We start from the raw sequence: 22,655 nt of genomic DNA, 5'->3' as shown, positions 1-22,655 counted from the left end.
AAACTATGCTAAGAAGATAAAGGTTTGAAAACTAAAGAACTATAAAAATCTATGTTTTCATTATATACCTGTTAAGGAATAGATACATGCTTTTTTAGACTCTAAGTAATTAAACTGCCCAAGTGAAATTGAAAAATGGTGAACCGTGACATACCAATCTATTTTAATATGATGTATAGAGTTATTCCTGCCATTTTTTACAATATAGGAGGATATTCAATAAAATTTTGAGCATAGGATTTTTAAAGAAAGTATTTTATAAGATAATAAGCAGTGAAAGTCTAAAAATGTTTAATGCTGAATCCGATAGAGCATAACTATAATCATAAGTTAGCATTTGCAGTATTTTCTACATCTACCACTTTATAGTTCTGATTGAAAAAATCTAGTAAATATTGAAATTTCTTCCTTCAGTGCAGCAGTGGTTCCAAAACTAAATCTCTCTGTTTTGTTTCCATTGAAGTCATCACACTGCTTCCCCAAGGACAAACAATATAAAATGTCCTAAGAATGGTAATTTATTTATTCAGTGTTTATAATGTGCCAGGCAATGGGCTATATGACATTTTTTTTAATTTGGGAAGTTCATTAGAAGTTTCTCTCTCCATCACTAAAACTCTATTTCACACCATATATACCAGAAGCTTAGCAAGGCCAAAGAAGTTACCTAAATACTGCTTTGAGAGTTATCTTGGAGAAATAAAAAATATCTATTTAGAAAAACAAACTGTCACAGAAGTTACATTTGAAATGGCACAACCTGAAACACAAGAAAAATCCCATTTCCGTATGAGCGAAGAATACTCAACAGGCTAAAAACCAGTTATCTTCATTTTGCTCACACCCCATATACAGAACTCCCGTGTAATTTGGACAATATTCTGAGATACTGCCTTATTCATGTGTTCCAACAGCAGATGGAATTATGAGGAAACCTCTTACCAGCTCCAACTTCAGGGGACTGATAATAGGTTTTTAAGGAGAGCTCTTCTGTCTGGTTCTATCACTCAAATTTCATATCTCCAAACCCCAAATCATCCGTATTTAAGGTACAATACCAACTACAACTCACTTGGGATAAATGGCCCCAAAGTCTGATTATGTTTGTTACTACCTTTTTTATGAATATAATCATTTTATCTTTAACTCTTTTAAAGAAACATTTCATCATATAAAAAATTAGAAAGGAGAATATAATGCCCCCATGACCCAACATCAATAATTATCAATCCATGAGTCCTGTTATTTCATCTATAACACCTCTCCTCTTATTATGTAAGATATCCACATGGTTCCAAAGTCAAATCCACAAAAATAATGTCATCAGAGAAGTCTAGCTTCTATCCCTGTCCCTCTATCTATTCTCCTTCTTCCACAGAAAACTGTTGTTTTTATTTTAGATTATTGCTTAATCCTTTCCTGCTTAAAATATGAGCAAATATATTTATTTGCAGGTTTCTTTGAGCAGAGTGGAATTTCATTTACAAACCCTCAAATCAATTGATATCCTTTCTCATAGATCGAATTGCACAGAACATCATTAAGTCCCACTTGGAGACATGTCAGTACACAATGGAGGAGCTACACCAGCTGGCGTGGCAGACCCACACCTATGAAGAAATTAAAGCGTATCAAAGCAAGGTACTCTGGGAAACTACAGGAACGTTTTCCTGTAGTTTCTCTATTTCTGGCTTTCTCAACTTCACAAGTATTGACATTTTGGGCTGGACAATTCTTTGCTGTAGGGACAGTCCTGTGCATTGTAGGATGTCTAGCAGCATCCCTAGTCTCTACCCACAGTAGCACCCCCTCACACACAAGTATGACAATCAAAATGTCTTTGAGATTGAGATCCTCAATTATAAGATCTACCAATAAATGAAATTTTAATTAAATGTCTAAATCTGCCTGTTTCTCAATATTTGACTATAACATATATTGTAACAATGACATCTTATCACTTTTATATAAATAAGAAGACAAAAGTATAGTTATGCTCAATGAAAACCAGAATTAATACAGTTAGATTTATGTTTCCCATTCCAAAGTAAATAACCCAGAGATCAAAATACATTTCTGGGATTCTGTATTACTTAAGAGAGCAATTTGACTTGATATCTTTTCCCTTAAAATTAATTTTATACAAAAAAAAATCTCTGTAAGTTCTGGGAAAAGAACACAAAAAACAATATAACAAGTTTAGTATCCATCAGGTATACATGAAAATAAGGCTCTTATAACCTTACAAAAGCCTATGGATGAAATTCATATCCCTAAGTGCAAGAGTTTGTTTTTACAAAATGGACTAAGCGCTTGAGTTTATTTAGGTGAGGTAATGGAGGACAAGGAGGGGGAAAGGATAAAGAAACTATAGCCCTAACCGGTTTGGCTCAATGGATAGAGCATCGGCCTGCAGACTCAAGGGTTCTAGGTTTGATTCCGGTCAAGGGCATGTACCTTGGTTGCGGGCACATACCCAGTAGGGAGTGTGCAGGAGGCAGCTGATCGATGTTTCTAACTCTCTATCCCTCTCCCTTCCTCTCTGTAAAAAATCAATAAAATATATTTTTTTAAAAAAAAAGAAACTATAAATAACTATCTTTACATGCTCTTGCAATGTTTCCATGATTCTAGACTCAGTACTTTGATAATTGTGGCATATCAAGGTTCAAACAGGTCAAAATAATATCTTAGAAAATATTGCCCACCTCTTTTAAAGGAATCCGGTAAATTCCCCCCTTGTTCCCTAAGTGACAGATAAGCACAGCAGGGCAACCCTGAGTATTTCATTGTATTTCATTGACTCTCCCAGTTGCCCTTTATTCCACGTACATTCTCTTTTCTCTCTTGAAGTCCAGGGAAGCACTATGGCAGCAATGTGCCATCCAGATCACTCACGCCATCCAGTACGTGGTAGAGTTTGCAAAGCGGATAACAGGCTTCATGGAACTCTGTCAAAACGATCAGATTCTACTTCTGAAGTCAGGTAAGCAAGGCAGAGATGCATGGGGTGGAGCTAGTTTAGACCAGGATGCGGTCGACCCTGAGCTCAATGTTGGTTCTAGAAAATCCTCCTTCCAACATGTACCTCGTTTTTACCACCCACACTGTCAGCCAACTCCCAAAGGAAACTCTCAGCAATAAAAAATGCCCTGATACTCACTCACTTCCCCCTTTGAAGTCAAATACAATTTTGCTTATTGAAAGTAGAGCTATTAATTGCAAAGGTTGAGATACCCAGCTTGACAGGCAGTGCAAGTAATTAGCGTGTCAAGGTGGCTGAATTGCTGAGCTGGCTCTAAAATGTACTACTTGCCTTCTGTTGGGGGGTGGGGGGGAATCCAGGCTAGCTGAGCTCTGCCTCTGTGGTCATTTCCAATCATTTTAATGAGGATAGCCTGCAGCCAGAATACACTGGGAGAATCTCCACTGTGCTCTCATCATTCCCTCCTCCTTCTCTCACATACTCTGACACACACACAATGAGGAGGTAGCTAAAGAAACTGCACATGATTGACTTTGCAGATACTACTACGCAAACAGGAAAAAAAATTATTTGTCTTTCTTGGCCCTATTTGAAAATAGAAGATAAGAACCACCATGGTGTACATGTTAACATTCATGGTCAAGCCCAGTGGTCGGCAAACTCATTAGTCAACAGAGCCAAATATCAACAGTACAACAATTGAAATTTCTTTTGAGAGCCAAATTTTTTAAACTTAAACTACATAGGTAGGTACACTGTTATTAACTTAATTAGGGTACTCCTAAGGCTTAGGAAGAGCCACACTCAAGGGGCCAAAGAGTCGCATGTGGCTCTTGAGCCGCAGTTTGCCGACCACTGGTAGACCATAGTAATAATAATGTACTCTTATATCTATAATAACATACATATATATGTTTATGCTTACCTCTGACATCTTACTTAATCTTATGAGGTAGGTATTATTTCCATTTTGTAAAAGAGGAAGTGAAGGTTCATAGAAGTGAAGGGCTCAATATGACTCAAGTGTTCAATATCACAAAGCCAATATACAGCAAAGCTGGCATTTGAACTTAGAATTCACATAGAATTCTAAGTTATTTTAAGTTGCTGCTTCTTTACCAAATGATTCAGGTTGATGTGAATCTTGCCTCAAACATTAACTTGATTACCCGATTGCTGTGTAAAAACAACCCCAAAACTAGTTCAAATGACAACACTCATTTATTTGGCTCTCCCAAAGCTACAATTTGAGCAAGGCTCAGCAAGGATGGCTTGTCCTGCTCACTGAGGCAACTTGATGGGGGGCAGTGGGGGAATCCGTTTTCAAATTGGCTAACTCACATGGCTGGCAATTTGTGCTGGTTGACAGTCCAGAATTCAACCAAGGCTCTGGGCTGGGTGCCTCAGTTCTTATCCACGCGAGCCTTTCCACAGACTGTGCTTGGACTTTCTCACAGCACGGTTACTAGGTTCCAAAAGCTACCATTCCAAGAGAACAAGACAGAAGTACCTAGCATTTCTCCGACTTGGCTTCAGAAGGTATTACTGGAGTCAGTCATGAAGGTCCACCTGAGTTCAAGGGTAGGAGACACAGATTCTACTTCTTGATGGGGGAGTGGTAAGGTTCTAGAAACGCAAGTGGAATGGAAGATATTTTCATGACTTTCTTTGAAAAACAAAATCCACCACAGTTGATATGTGACCTTGAGGTATCCTCTCTAGATGAACGCTTCCTTGTTTGTAAAGTAAAGAGATGGACTAGAAAGAATGGATTCTAAAGCTGGAATTGCATCAGAGGAGCTTACTGACTGCTCTGAGTCATGGGCATCATCTGAGGCCCATGAAATCAGAATCTCATAGAGGGGAATCCAGTCCATTGTATTTTTTAGTAAGTCTCAGACATAACTGGTCCATGGACTGACATTTGGGAACCATTTGACCGTATAATTTTTATCATCTCTGCCTGCTGGAAAAATGTTGTCTTTAATATAAAAGGTAGAGTTACATGAGCCTCCTGTAACTTATCCACGGAAAGGAGTTAATAAAACTTACCTGAGCCCTATCTGATTTGGCTCAGTGGACAGAGCTTCGGCCTGTGGACCAAAGGGTCCTGGGTTCAATTCCGGTCAAGGGCACAACCAAGGGTTCAATACCTTGGTTGCAGGCTCCTCCCCAGCCCAGGCCCTGGTCAGGGCATGTGCAAGATGTGTTTCTCTCACATCGATGTTGTTCTCTGTCTTTCCCGATATTTCTCTCTGTCTTTTTCACTCTCTTCCCCTCTCTCTAAAAGATCATTGGGAAAATATCCTCGGGTGAGAATTAACAACAACAACAAAATTTTTTTAAACTTATCTGACATGGTATTGTAAGGGGCAAATAAAATAATGAACGTAAGGGGCCTTGGAAAGTGCCTTCCACATTGTAGATATTCGATAAATGGTACCTATTGTTTTTGTTAGAAAAGCATTGCTTCGATTGACATTTGCAAAACCCCTCTTATGTGCAAGCCCCTATTGCAGGTGACCTATGAGGGACAGCAAAGAGAAATCAGCAGAACAAAAGAAACAAAACACAGGCATAAATATAAAGCAGCCGCATAAGAAAGGCACTATGGGTACCCTTGGGTATACCACTGAGAGTGGCCAAATTACCCATGTGATGCCCTCATGCAAATTTGTGGCTTCTGAGTATGGCTATCACCTTCCAACAGTCTACGGGGCAAAATCCCATTTCTCCCAAATGTGGAGAAACTGAAGCAATATAGTTCCTCGGGATGTCAATAAATGTTGGGGGGTAGGGGGGTAACGGTAGTAAACTAATTCATTCAATAAATATGTATTAAGCAACTATTATGCACCAGAGCCTTTTTAGGTCATGGACATATATTGAGTGAATAAAATAACCGCAGCTGCCTATGGCTGCAGACACGGGTCCTGTCCTCGGTGGGCTAGCAGTGAAGTCAGAGAAATGCGAGGTCCCTCAAGGTTGAACAAGGTCCTTCATGTTGGGATGTTTCCAAACCTTTGATCTGTGATGGTTCAGACTCATTCCTTCCATAACCCATTTATCTCTGGAGAGAGAACATATTCAGCATTTTGCCAAAACTTATTTGACCAAAGAAACCCTCACTTCAAAGAACATCAGATATAATGGTGCCCCAAGCAACACACTGAGGGAGTCCCTGCGTAAAGTCATCATGTGCTAAAATATACATGGAGTATGCAAAAACGGGAGCAGACAGCTAGTTTTCCCAATATCAAAACTGGTACAAAAGTTAACAGCCTGGGCTTGCCTGCCGCAAAGCTCCTTTCTAGGTCACTTACCATCACTTGTGAATTCAAGAGTTGACACCAACTTCAATATTAGTCAAAAAATAGAAAGAAATATAGCTTTAGCCCTAACTGGTTTGGCTCAGAGGCTAGAGCATCGGCCTGCGACTGAAGGGTCCCAGGTTTGATTCTGGTCAAGGGCATGTATCTTGGTTGTGGGCACATGCCCAGTAGGGGGTGTGCAGGAGGCAGCTGATGGATGTTTCTCTCTCATTGATGTTTATAACTCTATCCCTCTCCCTTCCTCTCTGTAAAAAAATCAAAAAAATATATTCTTTTTTTAAAAAAAAAAAAAAGAAATATAGCTTTAAAAAATGTTGTTTCTTCCCTCCATTTCAGCCACCTTTTAAGTGTATTTTATCTTTAATTCCTCACATAGTGCCAAGAAAGCTACATTTCAAAAATAGGTATTTTTTTACTTGGGAAGGAATCTTGAAGGATTTCTGTATATGTGTCTATATGTCTTGCATGTTTTAAAGTTTTTGAAAAGTCTCTTGACCTATATGAAGTAACAACCTCTTTATGACTACATATATTATACATAGTTGTTGTTTTTTCTCATAGGTTGCTTAGAAGTGGTTTTAGTGAGAATGTGCCGTGCCTTCAACCCATTAAACAACACTGTTCTGTTTGAAGGAAAATATGGAGGAATGCAAATGTTCAAAGCCTTAGGTAAGTTTACCTTTGATGATGACACAATTTTATTTGCTACCAACCATTTCTCTACTAAGCTTGCAGTTGGTAAATAAAATACCTTCTTTACTGTGAACTAGTATCCCACTTTCTTTTTAAAAAAATATTTTTATTGATTTCAGAGAGGAAGGGAGAGGGAGAGGGAGATAGAAACATCAATGATAAGAGTCAATCATTGATCAGCTGCCTGCCCCACACTGGGGATCAAGCCCACAACTAGGAAATATGGCCTGACCCAAAGTCAAACTGAGACCTCCAGATTCATAGGTCAATGCTCAACCACTGAGCCACACCGGCCGGCCATAGTATCCCACCTCCAATAAGGGTTGGACTAGGTGAGCCTCCAATGTTTTATCTAACTCTTGAGATCTTATAACTATGCATCCAAACATGAAAGGATGGAGAAAACCGTGGACCTATTGGGACTGACCAGGACTCATTCGGAAATCCATGAAGACTGTCTCTAAAAGATCTGGGCTGCATTATAGGTCATTCTTTATAGAATCAGCTTTTCTATACCTTCTAGTTTACTGTTTCATGAAGTATATTATGTAGACCACTGGTGATCCATGGGTGACCTCTTACATTTTAATGTAGAGTCATAATCATTAGTTAAGATACTTAAGAGAGGAGCTCCTTCATTTGTTTCTCATTCTGAGAAGTAACACTCATCCTGTTAATTGATGAAGTCTGGGACCACAGGTAGAGTGGGTGTCAGCCTGCCCAAAATGACCCCCAGTCCAGGCTCAGGGAGGGCTCAGAGTCAGCCTCTGGAAGCCTGTGTATCATTCACATCCAGGCATCAGTGCATGGCGTGGATAAGAAGAACGTTAGCAAAGATGGGCTAATGCCAGGAAAGGTTTTAACGACTGACAGTACCATTTGTTCCACATCCTGCCCACAGACATCCAAGAAGGCCGCTGCCCTTTGACCTGTTGTGCCGTTAGGTGATATGGTAGGCAGCAGCACCATCAGGGCTGGCAGTGTTTCCTTCTGCAGCTGATACACGTCCATATCATCTCCAAGGCTAGATTTTCAAGAAAGGAGGAAAAGCCTTGGCAAGCGACTTGGGGATATTTCCAGCTTCATAAAATAAACATTTACCCAGGGTCAGTGTAGGGGTGAAGCAATATTTTGCCAAAATTCACAATGGCTAACCAACTGACCTGCAAATCATTCATTAGAAGATAAAAATAAATGAATGCTTATTCCTCAATCAAATTTCCAGGGAAGTTATCAAATTGAAAGATACCTCATCTCTGTTCTGTTGATTTTTAACATCTCAGTTCAAGGCCCCTGCTCACCGTACATTACCAGGTTCAAGTGCCATCATGACTGATAGCCCTCAGCCCCTTATACATAATGTTTTAGGTTTTCTATGAATGCTGAGCTATACTAAAGGAGCCCCAAATCACTTATTTAAATTGTTTTAGTTGAAACTAATTTCAAGCTTATACAATTAGGCTCATGCCAAGTATTCCCACTTGGATATTACAATGGCCACACACCATTTCCATGTGCCCCTCACTGGTAATATTAACTTTCATTACCTGGTCAAGATGTTGCCTGGATTCCTCATCTATAATTACTACTAAATCACTTTTTATGGATAGCAACTTGGAAATATTCTTTCTACGTGCCTTTTAGGTAAAATCTTGAATAACTTTTCTTACTATTGCCCATTCCAATCAAGTATTTTCATTGACTTGCCTTCTTTTATAGGTTCTGATGACCTAGTGAATGAAGCATTTGACTTTGCAAAGAATCTGTGCTCCTTGCAGCTCACTGAGGAGGAGATTGCTTTGTTCTCATCTGCTGTTCTGATATCTCCAGGTAGGGAAGGCTGAGGTCTTTACCTTTTCTTTTTAACCTGTTTTATTATCTTTCACATGGATGACACCTACCTCAGCCAAGGTGCTCAAGAGAAACTTTAAAAGAACCATATGTTCTTTAGCAAGCTTGTGATATTTTTGGACAATCCAAAGGAAAGTAGTTTGAAGTTAAATCGAACGAACGGTTTTGTCTCAAAAGTAAGAGTAGAGCATGTGGTAAGGGTCATCCCAGATTCAGAAGAGCCAAATTATTCTTTAACAAGCAAATAAAAACTGATAGTGACTTGTTATAACTAAGTTCCATTTTGATTTTTAAAATAAAGGAGATAGTTGAAAAATTGTCCAGTAAGATGAAACTCAAAAGAAATACACCTGAATGAAAGATCCAGCGTTAAGTACAGCATACACTTTCTCCTCTTTAAATACCTTTTCCTCTGGCTTATCCACCCATGGTAAGTGGGTGTGCTCATTGCAAGCAAATGCTGGCTCCTTTTCTTTTTTTTCTTTGCCACATTAGAGAATTTAAAAGAAGGTAAGGACAGCAGGGGAAAATGGCTCCTAGTAAGACCAGAAAAGGAAGAATCTCTGATGTGGCAGAGACATCCTAGTACAGGCTGTGCCACCATTTACCTGTGTGACCTTGTACACTCGCCCTCTCAGAGTCTCAGTTTCCTCATCTATAAAGTAAGAGGGTTGGGCTTCATAATAATAAAGACCTCATCTAACTCTAAAATGCAGTAACATGGCAACAAGTTTTCAAAGAAGGTAAGGTGTGACATTTATAGATCACATAGAACTGTAGCAGTTGAGATTATTTTTAAAAATATATGCCAGCCTGAAAAAGGATCGAATCCTAATCCATACCTGGCTGTTTCTTCAATGGGAATGAGAATTCAGAGTCACTCACTCAGCTGCCTGTACAGTTAGATTTGGATAGCAGTGTCGTTGATAGTTCTCTACTGAAAGACACATTCCTGCTAACTTTTACTGTCAAGAGACTCATTCCTTCAATAACCCATTTATTTCTAGAGACTAGATTGTTTTTTTTCTTATACCCTAATGTATTTTCTCATAGAGGCAGGAAAAAATCAGTCTTGCCTATGAAGGTACACTTTGACATGTCATTCTAGCCATACCTACCAATAATACCAGCCTCTACACTTTTTATCCATTAAGGCTTATTTATTTCTTTTTTAAATGGAAAAAATGACAAATAGTTACTTCTGGTAACAAACAACTGCCAAATAGTTTCCTCCTACCATTTGCTCACTGCATTTGATTATGCCCATAGAGTGTAGTGCGATGGAATATTAATTCTAAGCCTTTGGGTCTATGATGAGGGAGATGGTTTTACCTCGGATGCCTGCTTGCTGGAAGGAAGTGTTACAGAACTCACTGTCCTCTTTAGGTATGTTTGTGGCAAGTCAGTAAATTCCTAACAGCAAATACTTAAGACATGATTTATCAATCCTTAAAAATAACTCTTCCACAGGAAGGCAAGCCTGTACCTTATGAGTTAGGAGTCAACTGAACCATAGGCCGTTCTCTAGAATGGCCATCAAATTCTGCTGAGCTTGGAAGCACTATATTTGGCTTACTCTACCTCGTGGGGAATCTTCCAATTCCAACTCTGGTAACAGACCCACACTCAGAGGCTTTAGCTACTCCAAATACCTGGTTTGCCACTCTGGCCTAGTGCCATAATAAAAGAGAAGATAGATTTCCAGACTACGAAGGCTCCATCTCATGCCAGACACCCCTCCCCGCCCCCAAGGTTCTTGCCATAATGACCACTGTCTATTCAGCTCCAGAGAGTTTAGAGAGGGGAGAGGGAGAGAGACTTAATTTATTCTGATTGACAATTGTCAACTGAAGGCTTTTGTGCTCACTTACGTAAGGGTTTGCTTCACTGTTGGCTAGACTTGTTCTTGCCCTGTCTAGGATTACAGAATCGAGTTTCTCACCTGACCTGAACTGTGTTCAGAAGGATCACGTCCAGGTTCTTTTCCATGAGTATTTTTCAGCATTTGGAGACTCCAGGAGTCTCTCCATTGAAGTTCCAACCTAAGGCATTGATGCTGGGCTGAATTTTGTCACCATGGTGTCTAGAGTTTCTAGGAAGAAAGGAAGGAAGGAGGGAGAGAGGGAGGGAAGAATAGAATGAAAAGAGGGAGGAAGGAGTAAAAAGGAAAGAAAGGAGGAAGAGAGGGCTTATCCTATTCACCTTTTAAAAATTCATTATAAAAAAAGAGGACTCAGGATTAAATTTTTAAAATTGATTTTATACTTATGTGAGGATTAAATGAGACAATACAAATCGCCTTTCCCTTTTATAAGCGATGTTATCATTCTGTTACACTTCCTTCCAGCAAATAGGCATCGAGGTAAAACCACCTCCCTCATCATAGACCCAAAGGCTTAGAATTAATATTCCATCGCACTACACTCTATGGGCATAATCAAATGCAGTGAGCAAATGGTAGGAGGAAAACTATTTGGTATTTGTTTGCTACCAGAAATATTTGTCACTTTTTCCATTTAAAAAAGAAATAAATAAGCCTTAATGGATAAAAAGTGTAGAGGCTGGTATTATTGGTAGGTATAGCTAGAATGACATGTCAAAGTGTACCTTCATAGGCAAGACTGGAGTTTACTTAACCATTGGGTCCTTAGTGCATTCTGGTTTCCTATGTCAATCTATTGTGCATTCCTGTCATCATGGAATTGCTTATAAAACATTTATGTTCACTATAAAAAATTACATGACTTCAGAAGCAATTTAGAACAAATTTGAAATGGGTCTGAAACTCAGCACTTGTATATGCAGGTGAAATAAAGCAAAGCTTACGTTCCCACTCCTTCTTACCATTCTTTTCTGCTGTCAGACCGAGCCTGGCTGATAGAACCAAGGAAGGTCCAGAAGCTTCAGGAAAAGATTTATTTTGCACTTCAACATGTGATTCAGAAGAACCACCTGGATGATGAGACCTTGGCAAAGGTAGGTCCGCAGACCACAGGCCCCTTGTCACTGAAAGAGGGTGCAATGAGCTAAAGGGCGCTGGTGTGTAAAGCAAGAGACAGTTCTTGGCAACAGTGATTTCTGAATGTTACCAAAGGTGCATACATTTTGAGTTCACGTTTAAAAGGGAGGCTAGTGAATGACAATAGATGGAGAGGAGAATGCCGCCCCTTAGGAAAGGGCGATACTGATGGACCTGAAACCCCGGTACAGGGAAACAAATGAAAGAAACTGAGGCATGTCATCTGAAAAACAAAAGTTCAAAGCAAGGAATCAAGTCTTCAGAACGCATACGTGGCACAAGAGGAGACTCTGTGCCACACAGGAGTCAGGTCCGGGCAAAAGTTAAGAGGTAGATTTTTACTCAAAACATGGAAGAAATATAAAACGATGAGGGTTGCTGAAAGGAAGGGTCAACCACTGTGTGAAGTAGTGAGCTCCCTGTCGTTGGCCATATTCTAATAGATACTGCTTGGTTTCCTCTCGGATATATTGCAAATGACAGTACTACCCAGAATAGAAGATTAGGCTGATTCCTTGTAAAATTCCCTTCAACTCTAATCTCTTCACTCAAGATTTGCCCTGGGGGGTCTTTCACAATGACAAGTGTCTCATGGGCAAAAGCAGGCAACACACCAGCAATTTCTTGATTCAGCTTAGGAATAGTGATGTTTAAGAAGAGAACTGAGACAAGTTGTTTACCAACATAAAATGATCATAAAAAGAAGGAATTTTCTAATAATTGATATTTAGCACTATTTTAGATTTTAAAGTATCTCTAATTTCTTAAGAATTTTTGAGGGCCAGAATTATTTTAGATTTCTAAGTACCTTTGCTCTCTTAAAAACTGGATTTTTGGCGGGATGCGGGAAGGTGGAGGAGGGATGAATGGTGATAGTCAGAGGCTTGACTTTGGGGTGGTGAACACACAATATGGAGTACGGATGATATGTTAAAAAACCTGGAATTCTTTTACAGGGTAAGCAACTAGGAAATGGGGCTTATTCGTGGCAAAGACGTTAGAAATCCCACTCTTTGTCTTGTTGTTGTTATTTATTAAAACGCTGTCATTCTGCTCTTGAAATTCTTTATTTTAAAAAGGAGGAAAGACTATCGGGGATACTATCAGAATTTACTTTGCACATAAAGAGCATAGTTATAAAAAAATACTGAATGAGTTAAATATGCTGCTTCATTATGGTAACATTGTGTTAAAATTAACATGACCTAGGAAGAACATTTTCACAATGTGGAGGGCTAGTTCTCTTTGGTATAACTTTGCACTTAGTGGGAAAAGACAAATCACCTTCACTCTGCACCTGTTTTCTCCCAGTTAAGAGCCAAACTATATGCTTTCAGCTAGCCAGACGGAAAAGATGGTAATGTGAATACCTGCATCTGTCTCTTAGAATGCATATGTAATTAGCAAAATGAATAAATACATCTAGTTAATTAATTGGGGGTCCTGATTTGGGATCTCCCAAAGACTTTGGTTCCCATATTTACCAAACTAAAATAAAGGTTGATAAAATCCAGAGTTAGACAAAAGTTGTTGCTATTCTGCTCAGGGGGACTGTCTGCTTTTCAGAAAACTCTAGTTTCATCATGTGTAAAGTGAAAATTATAATTCCTGGCTCCTGTATAGATGTGCTTTAGGTTCAAATGAGATATTTGCACTACATGGATTCTAACACACTGTGACACTGATTATTACTATCCTAGGAGAGTAAAACTCTCATGCTTACACCATCTTTTACCTTCTGGTGTCCTGGTGCTGGTGATCTGAGGTATTAAGGTAGAAAGGAGACAGGGAAAATGAAGAATGAAAGGTATTTAGTGGCAAGAAAAAAATTAGAACACAGACAGTAGGTCACTTTAATTCTCCTTTCTCCATCTTTGATGGGAAAAGTACACAAGTCAATTCTTTTTAAAGTTTTTTAGCTATAATTGGCATATAAATATTATATAGTTTGGGATGCATAATACTAATATAAGGATTTAATACTTGTTTATAATATATTGCAAAATGATCACCACAATAAGTCTAGTTAACATCCAATCAGTTCTTTTCTTACAGTAACAATGTTGCAAAGCTGGGGACCAGAGAAAGTATTAGAAGAGGGTAATTTCTTGTATAAAATTCCCTGGAACCAGATGACAAAGCATTGCTTCCACGGGTCTTGTGTGGATGTTGGGTTTTTGTGGCGACCCTTCCTTGTAACTGTCATCATTGTAATAGGGTGTAATTTGAACAAATGTGGAGGGGTAATGAAAGAAAATGAGAACTGGACTCTCATTTATCCCAGCTCTGAACTGTGTGGCTTTGGATAAGTCACTCGATTTATCGAAGACAGATTCATCAGCTGTCGGATGCTGGGGGAGGGATGGCAACATCTCTCAAGGTCCTGAACTTGAATGCTTTAAGGACAATGGCACCATTAACATATAGGGACACCCTCTCATCAAACCCACACTCTCCAGAAGGAATAAATGTTTTGTTTAAATCCGAGAAAACAATTCAACCCTACCAGAGTCTTCTCATCCTTTCAGAAATGTCCCACAATACCTCTGAAACAGAGACGACCACTCTTATGAATGCTATTAATAGACTCCTTGGGGAATCTGGCAAACATTATGAAACCTATCTCTAGAAAAATACACACATACTCAACCATTGTATGCAAGTCCAGGGCTCAGGTTAAATCCCCAGTAGGTGGGGCAGATCTGCCTCCTGTGTACTGTGCAACGACTATTTCACCCTGAACCGGTGTAGCAGATGTCAGGTAAGAGGTGCACCCACAGTCAGTGGACTTTGTCCTGAAAGAACAGTCTCCAGCACACTTCCTACATGCCCACCTCTTGAAATTAAATTCAAGTAACAGTGTCTTATACTTTTAACCAAATTTGGACCAAGAGAAGGTTTGAAAATCCAGGAATTCTGTGCCCATTAGCTAAATGGTTTTAATCTCTATATATATATTAATCAGTTTTCATTTGTTTGTTTCTTTATCTAAAAAATATCCTATTAAAAATCTAGTTGTCTTTGCTCATCAGCATAATGATAATACATAGTATATTTATAAGAAACCATCAAAAACACTTCCTAGCTGAGTGACCCTGGACAAGTGACTTAACCTCCCTGTGCCTCGGTTTCCTCATTTGTAAAATGTGACTACAGATCGTATCAATCTCATTTGGTTATTTTAAGGACTAAATGAGATCAAATATAAGCAAGCTGCATGGTTCATAATAGGTAGTTTGTAAGTGTTGTTATAGTTGTGGACAAAAGAAATTTTAGTGGCGGAGAATTTTTTACCCAGGAGACGGTATATTTGAGCTAATCACCAATGAATGAAAACTATTTCAAAAGATGGAAGTTGGGGGAGGAGGTGAAGAGGTGGAGTATGGCATTCCAAGAAATGGGGGACATGATGTGGAGGTAAGAAAGTATGAGGTATATTTGAGCTATGAATAATAGTTAGATTTGGCTGGATCTGGACTTGAGAAGCCAGGAATGAGATGACACTGATCACTTTCACTGAAGCTCATGGGGAAAAAAATACATATGTGAATTTATAATATACATATATATTTTTTAAAGCCCCATCTGACTAGGGAGGCAGCCCATCTGTTCTCTGGGCTATACTTTTCTTGTCTGGGGAATGAGTAGGTTGCACTAGATGGTCATCAATCCCTTCGGCATAATATCCTTTGACTCAAAAAGAGGAAAACAAAGGTTTCTCCTTAAGATCTTCTTCTGCCCTCCCATGCTCAGTTCAGTGTGATAGTTTTAAGGACACTTTAGATGTTCTGCCATCACAATAAGTGAAGAAAGAGAGATTTCACCAAGCCTTGTAGATGCAAATCAGGACTCTGTGCACTGTGGTGATTTAGTCAAGGATGAGATTCTGGCCCAAAGCTGCAAAGCATCGATGTTGATAAAGCCTGTGTCCAGAAGTCAACGTCCCTGTCAGGCTTTCCAGTGGCTCTGTCACCTTGGGCTGTAGGTGCTGCAGTGTCTCACCTGGAGACGTTGACATCTGGGGTGAGGCTCGCTATGAGGATTAGGAACTTGTGCTGCCCTTTCTCCACTCAGTTGAGAAGAGCATGACCACTGCTGTGGGAGGGGACAGGTGGCTGATAAAGCAGTTTAACTGCAAAGACTGGTGGACTCTGTTCTCTGGCCTGTGGGCTTCCTTATTACAAGTCATGAACCTGCCATTCTTGTTGCCCTGCACAGAGGGGCAGAGGATGGAGGAGAAAGGAAGCCAGTCCAGCTAGTGCCAGGCTGAGGCAGTGCACTCATGACCAAGGGCAAAGCATGGGTCTGCGTGTCTGCTCACATCCTGCCCTCAGGTACACATTCCCAGCCTTTCCCAAGTGCAGCCTCTGGGTTGGTGCCAGAGCTGGAGCCAGAGCTGAGCCTTCCTCAATTACTCTTCTCCGGTCCAGTCCCTCCTGCTGTGTCTCTGGGTGATTAGAGTCATAGAATATTGTTAGGTAGCATACAGACTTTTCCCAGCATTCCTGCAAATATGTGCAACACTCCTGGAGGTATAGTCTCACCCAGAACTGGATTGAGAAGTTTAAAAGTAGCAAACTCAATAATAACACATCATATATCCAATGGGAAGGCATGGAGAACTCCTGGTGTGCCTCGGCCCACAAAGCCCACTCACCTCGCCATATGCAGAGTCTAGAGGGAGAGTCATCTGTGTTACCACATCTAGAACACTTCGGTGAGTGCCACACCTTCAATTCGCTTCTCAAAACAGTGTGCAATGCCTGTGCCTTGACATGTGCTGGAGACGCAACCTTTCCAGGAATCACAGGCCATACCACCCGCTGGGTGCTTTTAGACCAGAGTTCATGCTGATAACTAGACCTTTCGAGACGTGGAAGCATCTGTGTGGAGTTATTCTGCTGAAGCTCAGAATCTGTCACTCCTCTTTCCCCCTATCCCTAGCTGGCCAGAAGTTGCCTGCCTCCTACTCAGCTCTCTCTTTTCTGTTATTATAGGAAATATTATCCCTTCAAGGAGAGATAATAGCAATACTATTATTATCTTCTTTTTCTATTTGTATTAAATAGTCAGTCTCGTTAAAGCTCTTCCTGTCCATGAGGATGCCACACAGCATCCCTTCCGCCATAAGTATGAGCCTAAAGTTACGCCATGTGAACAAAAACACAATGGAGATCTCGGGTTGGCCATGGGGAGAGAATGACCCGGCCAAGAATGGCTGCACCATGTTGTGACAAGTCTGTTCGTTGCGGTTCATCTCCCCCTCAGGTCTGGAAGGCTTCAGCCTTCCCAGGGGGAACTGTGATAGATGGAGCTGGGAGACGCACAAACCGACAGGTTCACTACCTTCTTCATTCCTAAGTCCATTTCTAGCATAACAACAACAAACTGCATCATCAATATAGAGACAGAAGTCTGTCTTCCTATTATCATGGTGCCAAGCTACTAAGTACAAGCTCCAAGGTGAATGAACAATTGAAATGGAGGTATTTGGCCTCACTTGTCCCCCGTTTTTATCAGTGCTTTGGAGTTTCTTACACTTTCATCAAACCCTTGTCGGCTTCCTGCATCAGGTTGGAGGGCATTTGGTGGCCTGGGAGCCCTTCTGAACAAGATCACTAGCTTTACGCTCTTCAGGTTTCACGTTTTCAACAGCAAATGCGCCAGCCATAATATTACGGATTTTCCTCATAAAGCTACCCTCTGGAAAGAGGCATAGGATTATTATCTCTTCTCCAACAGCTGCTTTTTCTTCTTGTAGACCCGGTAGGTATAAGCTAAAGCTTCCTTCTTATAAAAATGCTTCTATAAGAAAGACATGAATGTGAAAATGCCTTTTCACAGACCCTCTGTCTATCCCCGCTATGGGGTTACTTAAGCATGAAGAAATTTCATGATGATTTGAAACTGACTACCCCCTTCATCTCCAAGTGCTTCGGGATCACCTCCCCAGCTGTTTAAAAAGTTGTTGAGCCATTAACTGCTGCTGAGGCTGCTCTGAGCTCCCTTTGAAATGGGGGTCCCCCAGCGGTAGTACATAATATTAATGAACAATAAGTGACTGCCAGCTGCTTCCTCCACCAGGCTTTTCTGGGCGCTGACAAGTGCTACTGCTGCCCCTGTGTGGCCTCCTGGCCCACCATGCCTCCAGAGTGATGGATGCCCCTGTCAGCACTTCTGTTTCCACAGCTGACTGGATGCCTTTACACCAGCCTCTTCCGAGAGCACAGAGATTAGGGAAGCTCTTTGCCTTTCTCGGTGATCCTTGTTTGAGTGGTCCCAGTGTTCTTTTACCAAAAGCAAGTCTCACCATTCAGCCCATTCTCCAGATGAGCAACAGGGAAGAACCCAAGTCCCACAGAAGAGGGGAGAATGAGTTTCTGAATCAGATGCCTCTTAAACCCAGTTTTAGGCAGGAAAGAAGCAAGAGTCTATATTCCCTTTCCAAAACCGAACACATAGTCAAATAATTCTAGTGCAAGTTGAGCAAGGGTTTCAATCCTTGTCTCATACATTTAATTTCCCACCCCACCCCTCTTCTCTAAAGGAACAAAAAAACTGCTTGAAGAATCGTAGCACCTGGAATTCGACTTTATGGATCACAGTTTATTAAATGAGAAACTTATTTTAATTGCTACAAGAAAATGAAAACCAATATGTTGCTTTTTTATTTCAATAAAAGTAAGTGGCTGATTTTGTATGCACACCTGATATACAAAGATTCGATTTTTGGTGCTTGGTTAAGGGCTAAGCTGGTTTCTCGTCTTGTGTCTTATTTGACTAAACAAGTGTGGTCTTGACTATGTATTTCTCTCCTTGAAGGAAGCATTATATGGGAATGGAAGCATGACCCTTACACATATATTGACACACATATATTATGCCAGGCTCTGCTACAGAGAGTTTGTATTGTCTCATTTGATCCTCACAACAACACTCTGAGATAGGGACTGCCATGATTGCTACCTGACAAATAAGAAAGCTGAGAGGTTCAGTGACTTGCCCAAGATCACAAAGCTAGAAATAGCAGATGCAGGACTCAGTCAGGCTTCAAACCCATATGCTGTTTTTGTTTTTAATCGGCTACTCCTCCTTATGCGGTATTTGTGTCCTAGGGGCCTCGGGAATTTCATGACTTGTCCCTCACCAAACTAATAGGACTAAGCACACGGACTCTTCCCTCTCTAAATACAGTTGCTTGACTGTCTCCTGAAAAGGAGCCAGCTTTACACGCAGCTACCAGGACTGTTTCAAATATAATAAATAATTTACTTTTCAATTTTAAAAAACAGTTGTAAATGTATAAGATTTGAACTTCTGAAACAGTGTTTCTCAAACTCTCTCTCATGGACCCACTATATCAGTATCCCCACGGAATGTTCATTTCAAACATGGGGTCTGAGCTCCACCTAGGCTTACAGAAAAACACAATCCCTAGGGGTAGATCCCAGTAACCTGCATTTGCGGGAAGCACCCCAGTGACTCACATACACTAAAGACCGACAAGCATTCCAGAGTTGCTTGTGGGAGTTTCAGGAGCTCTGCACATCATCAATTCAACTGCAAAGATTATAGGTAGCTTTCAAAGACTTTCTGCATTCGGTAGCTCTTTCAGGGAGAACTGTAACTGTTCTCAAACTGTCACAGTCTCCTTCTGTGTGGACCAGCTGCTTAAGAGAGCTTGAATAATTTCCCAAGGAACTCTAGTCGAGTGGACACTTGCACACTCTTCACCTATGAAAGCATAGAAAAGATGCAGTTTTCCGTCCTGGACCCAAAGCGAATCTTTCAGAATGGGCTTCTGATCATCTTTCTCTTTTTGTTGAAAACCCTTACAAAGACCTTAATGTAACTGAGACCTTGTGTCACCTGGCCAGCCCCATCTCCAGCTTTATCCTTGGACAAGCTCACCCACTGCTCCGGCAAGACTTAATTTCCTTCAGCTGCTTCCACCGTCCCCAACACCACAGCACCTTTGCATACGACCCTGGGGCATAGTCTGTGACCCCCAACCCCAGCACCTGGTTAGATCTCACCCTTCCTTCAGAGCCCAGCATAAATGGCACTTTCTGCCAGTCAGAGAAAGATAAGTATCACGCGATCCCACTCATATGTGGAATCTAATGAACAAAATAAACTGATGAACAAAATAGATCCAGAAACACAGAAGCATGGAACACAGACTGTCAAATCCCAGAAAGCAGGGAGGGGGAGAGGGAAGAGAATTTGTACGCATATGTGAATGGACACAGACAATAGGGTGACGGAAGGTTTGCGGTGGAGGTTGGGGGTGGCTAGACGAGGTCAATGGGGGGAAAGGAGACATATGTAATATGTTCAACAATAAAAAAATTTCTAAGTGGCACTTTCTGGGGAAGCCTTCCTGGCCTGCCAGAAGAAGCCTGAATGACCTAATATCCACCACTTCCAGCATCATTCCTGCACAGCACTCACCGCAGGTTTTCAGCTTGCTTTTGTCTGTGTGGTAACTTGATTCACATCTGTCTTTCCAAGTCGATTATTAGCAAGAACCAATCTGTTTTGAAGTAACTCATAGTGTTGGACAGAAAGTCTTCTCTCTCAGTCTAAAATTTAACATTCATTTGATAGACAAATATTCCACATTTTTCACTTCTAGCCCTACCAGTAAACAACAGCAGAAACGGGAAGTCTGAACACCAGACTTCCTCATGTGTTCTAGATCCCTTTAATAAATATGTCAACAGCTCTCACCATAACGCTATTTTTAAATTGTTCATAGTATGGTAATATCATCATCAGTTGTTGAAAGGAAAGTTAATGAAAGAGTGGAAATTTCGGAAAGCCACAAAGTACCTAATTATCTATTTCCTCTTGTACTTCAAAGAGTGCAATGGTTTCTTATGATTAAGTAGGGGAGGGAGCACAGAGAGCCTACTTGGTGATTAGATAGGTTTTATTAATATTTTATTGTCACTTTCAAGTGAGCTATATGAACGATCAAGCTTATCTTTTGTAAAACTATTCTCTATATGAGAACATACCTCATTCCCACAGTCATTGGATCACAATGAGATTTGGTTTTAAGCTAATGTTGACATTAAATGATAGATTCTAAGTATACCTTAATTATAAGTATGTTAAAAGTTAGAATTGTTCATCTCCTAAGACTTCTATACCATTTGGCAAACTGTGGACATTATTACAAAAACATGGTCTTCTTATTTGAACTCAAAATTACATCCTACGTTATATATGTAATTCAAAACCTAGCAATTATAAGTGGATATTCTCATGCAGGTTTTTAAAACATCTTCCTAAGGGAGCTAATTGGCAGTGACCTTCCAAATTTTTCCTTGATTAAATATAGGTTTCATTTCGTGCATTACAGCAGAAAAGGATTTGAGAGATGTAGGCAGGCCAGTGAGCCTGACAGCAAAGCAGTCCAGGTAATTATGAACTACACCTCATATGGCGTAGGCTACCCCTTCCTAACTTCTTTACCTTCTCAAACTAAAAATCTAATATTCACATCACAAAAGTCTGTGGGAAATAATAGAAAATAATATTAGCTAACAACTGTGTTTCATGCCTGCAGTGTTCTTAACACTTTTGTATAATTACCTCATTCAGTCCAAACAACAACCCAGTGAAGCAGGTACTGTGCCCATTTTACAAATGAGAAAACTGAAGCATTGAGTTGTATGTCACAGCCACACAGCCAATTACCTGTTCTGGAACCAGGATTCCAACTCAGTCAGCCGGCCTGCAGAGCGCCCACTCCTAATGCTTAAACTAGACTACCTCCCATACATACTTTATTTAAGAACAATGAATCAGGAAGCTTGGTCCAGCTCTCTTTCTCTTTATTTTCCCTTTAGATGGTGGGGTGGGGGGTAGGATGAGCAGTTTGTTTTGTTTTGTTCTAAAGGAAAAGCTGAAAGTGAGCCTTCTTTCTTTCTGAACATCTTTTTCCAAAGCCATTTCCCTTCATCTGGGGCCAAGAAGGACACTGATTCACAAGACAGAGCACTAATGAGCTTTCCCCTTTGTCTTCTTCCCTGCCCCTCCATTCTGCAGTTAATAGCCAAGATACCGACCATCACGGCGGTTTGCAACTTGCACGGGGAGAAGCTGCAGGTATTTAAGCAATCGCATCCAGACATAGTGAATACACTCTTTCCTCCGTTATACAAGGAGCTCTTTAATCCTGACTGTGCCACCGTCTGCAAATGAAGGCAGCGACAGAACTGTCTCATAGTCCTGGAATGCATCACCATTAACACAAAAGCAATGTGTTCATGAAGACTTAAGGAAAATGTCACTACTGCAACATTAGGAATGTCCTGCACTTAATAGAATTATTTTTCACCGCTACAGATTGAAGAATGTAAATATGCACCTGAGTGGGGCTCTTTTATTTGTTTGTTTGTTTTTGAAATGACCATAAATATACAAATATAGGACACTGGGTATTATCTTTTTTTTGTAATTTTATTCGGGTATGTTTTGGGAGACAATTGTTTATAGAATTTTATTGTAGATATATACGAGAACAGAGCGGTACTTTACATGATTACTTTTCCTGTTGATTGTTCAAATATAATTTAAGAAAATTCCACTGAATAGGTTTACCTATTTCTATGTTTTTAGATAGTTGATGCATGTGTAAATTTGTAGCTGTCTTGGAAGGCACTGTGCATATATGTAATAAGTATATAATATCTGAGAATATTATATATGACAATTACTTATACATGCACATGCACTGTGGCTTAAAATATCATACCTACTA

The 22,655-nt window shown here is 40.2% G+C and overlaps 1 protein-coding gene across 1 annotated transcript in view; it reads left to right on the top strand.

Annotated features, from left to right (window-relative positions):
• RORB (RAR related orphan receptor B) overlaps positions 1-22,411 on the top strand; it is a 172,188-nt gene extending 149,777 nt beyond the window's left edge. The window contains exons 5-10 of the mRNA XM_036329112.1: positions 1,520-1,641; positions 2,854-2,986; positions 6,880-6,987; positions 8,731-8,841; positions 11,726-11,838; positions 21,941-22,411. Of these exons, the coding sequence (XP_036185005.1) occupies positions 1,520-1,641; positions 2,854-2,986; positions 6,880-6,987; positions 8,731-8,841; positions 11,726-11,838; positions 21,941-22,096 (743 nt within the window). The 3' untranslated portion in view covers positions 22,097-22,411. The remainder of the gene's footprint in view (positions 1-1,519; positions 1,642-2,853; positions 2,987-6,879; positions 6,988-8,730; positions 8,842-11,725; positions 11,839-21,940) is intronic.
• The last annotated feature ends 244 nt before the right edge of the window (positions 22,412-22,655 follow it).

The sequence above is a fragment of the Myotis myotis genome, unplaced genomic scaffold (assembly GCF_014108235.1).
Source record: "Myotis myotis isolate mMyoMyo1 unplaced genomic scaffold, mMyoMyo1.p scaffold_m19_p_12, whole genome shotgun sequence".
Lineage (NCBI taxonomy): Eukaryota > Metazoa > Chordata > Mammalia > Chiroptera > Vespertilionidae > Myotis > Myotis myotis.
The sequence above is the reverse complement of the archived record's forward strand: the minus strand, read 5'-3'. Positions and strand labels throughout refer to the sequence as shown.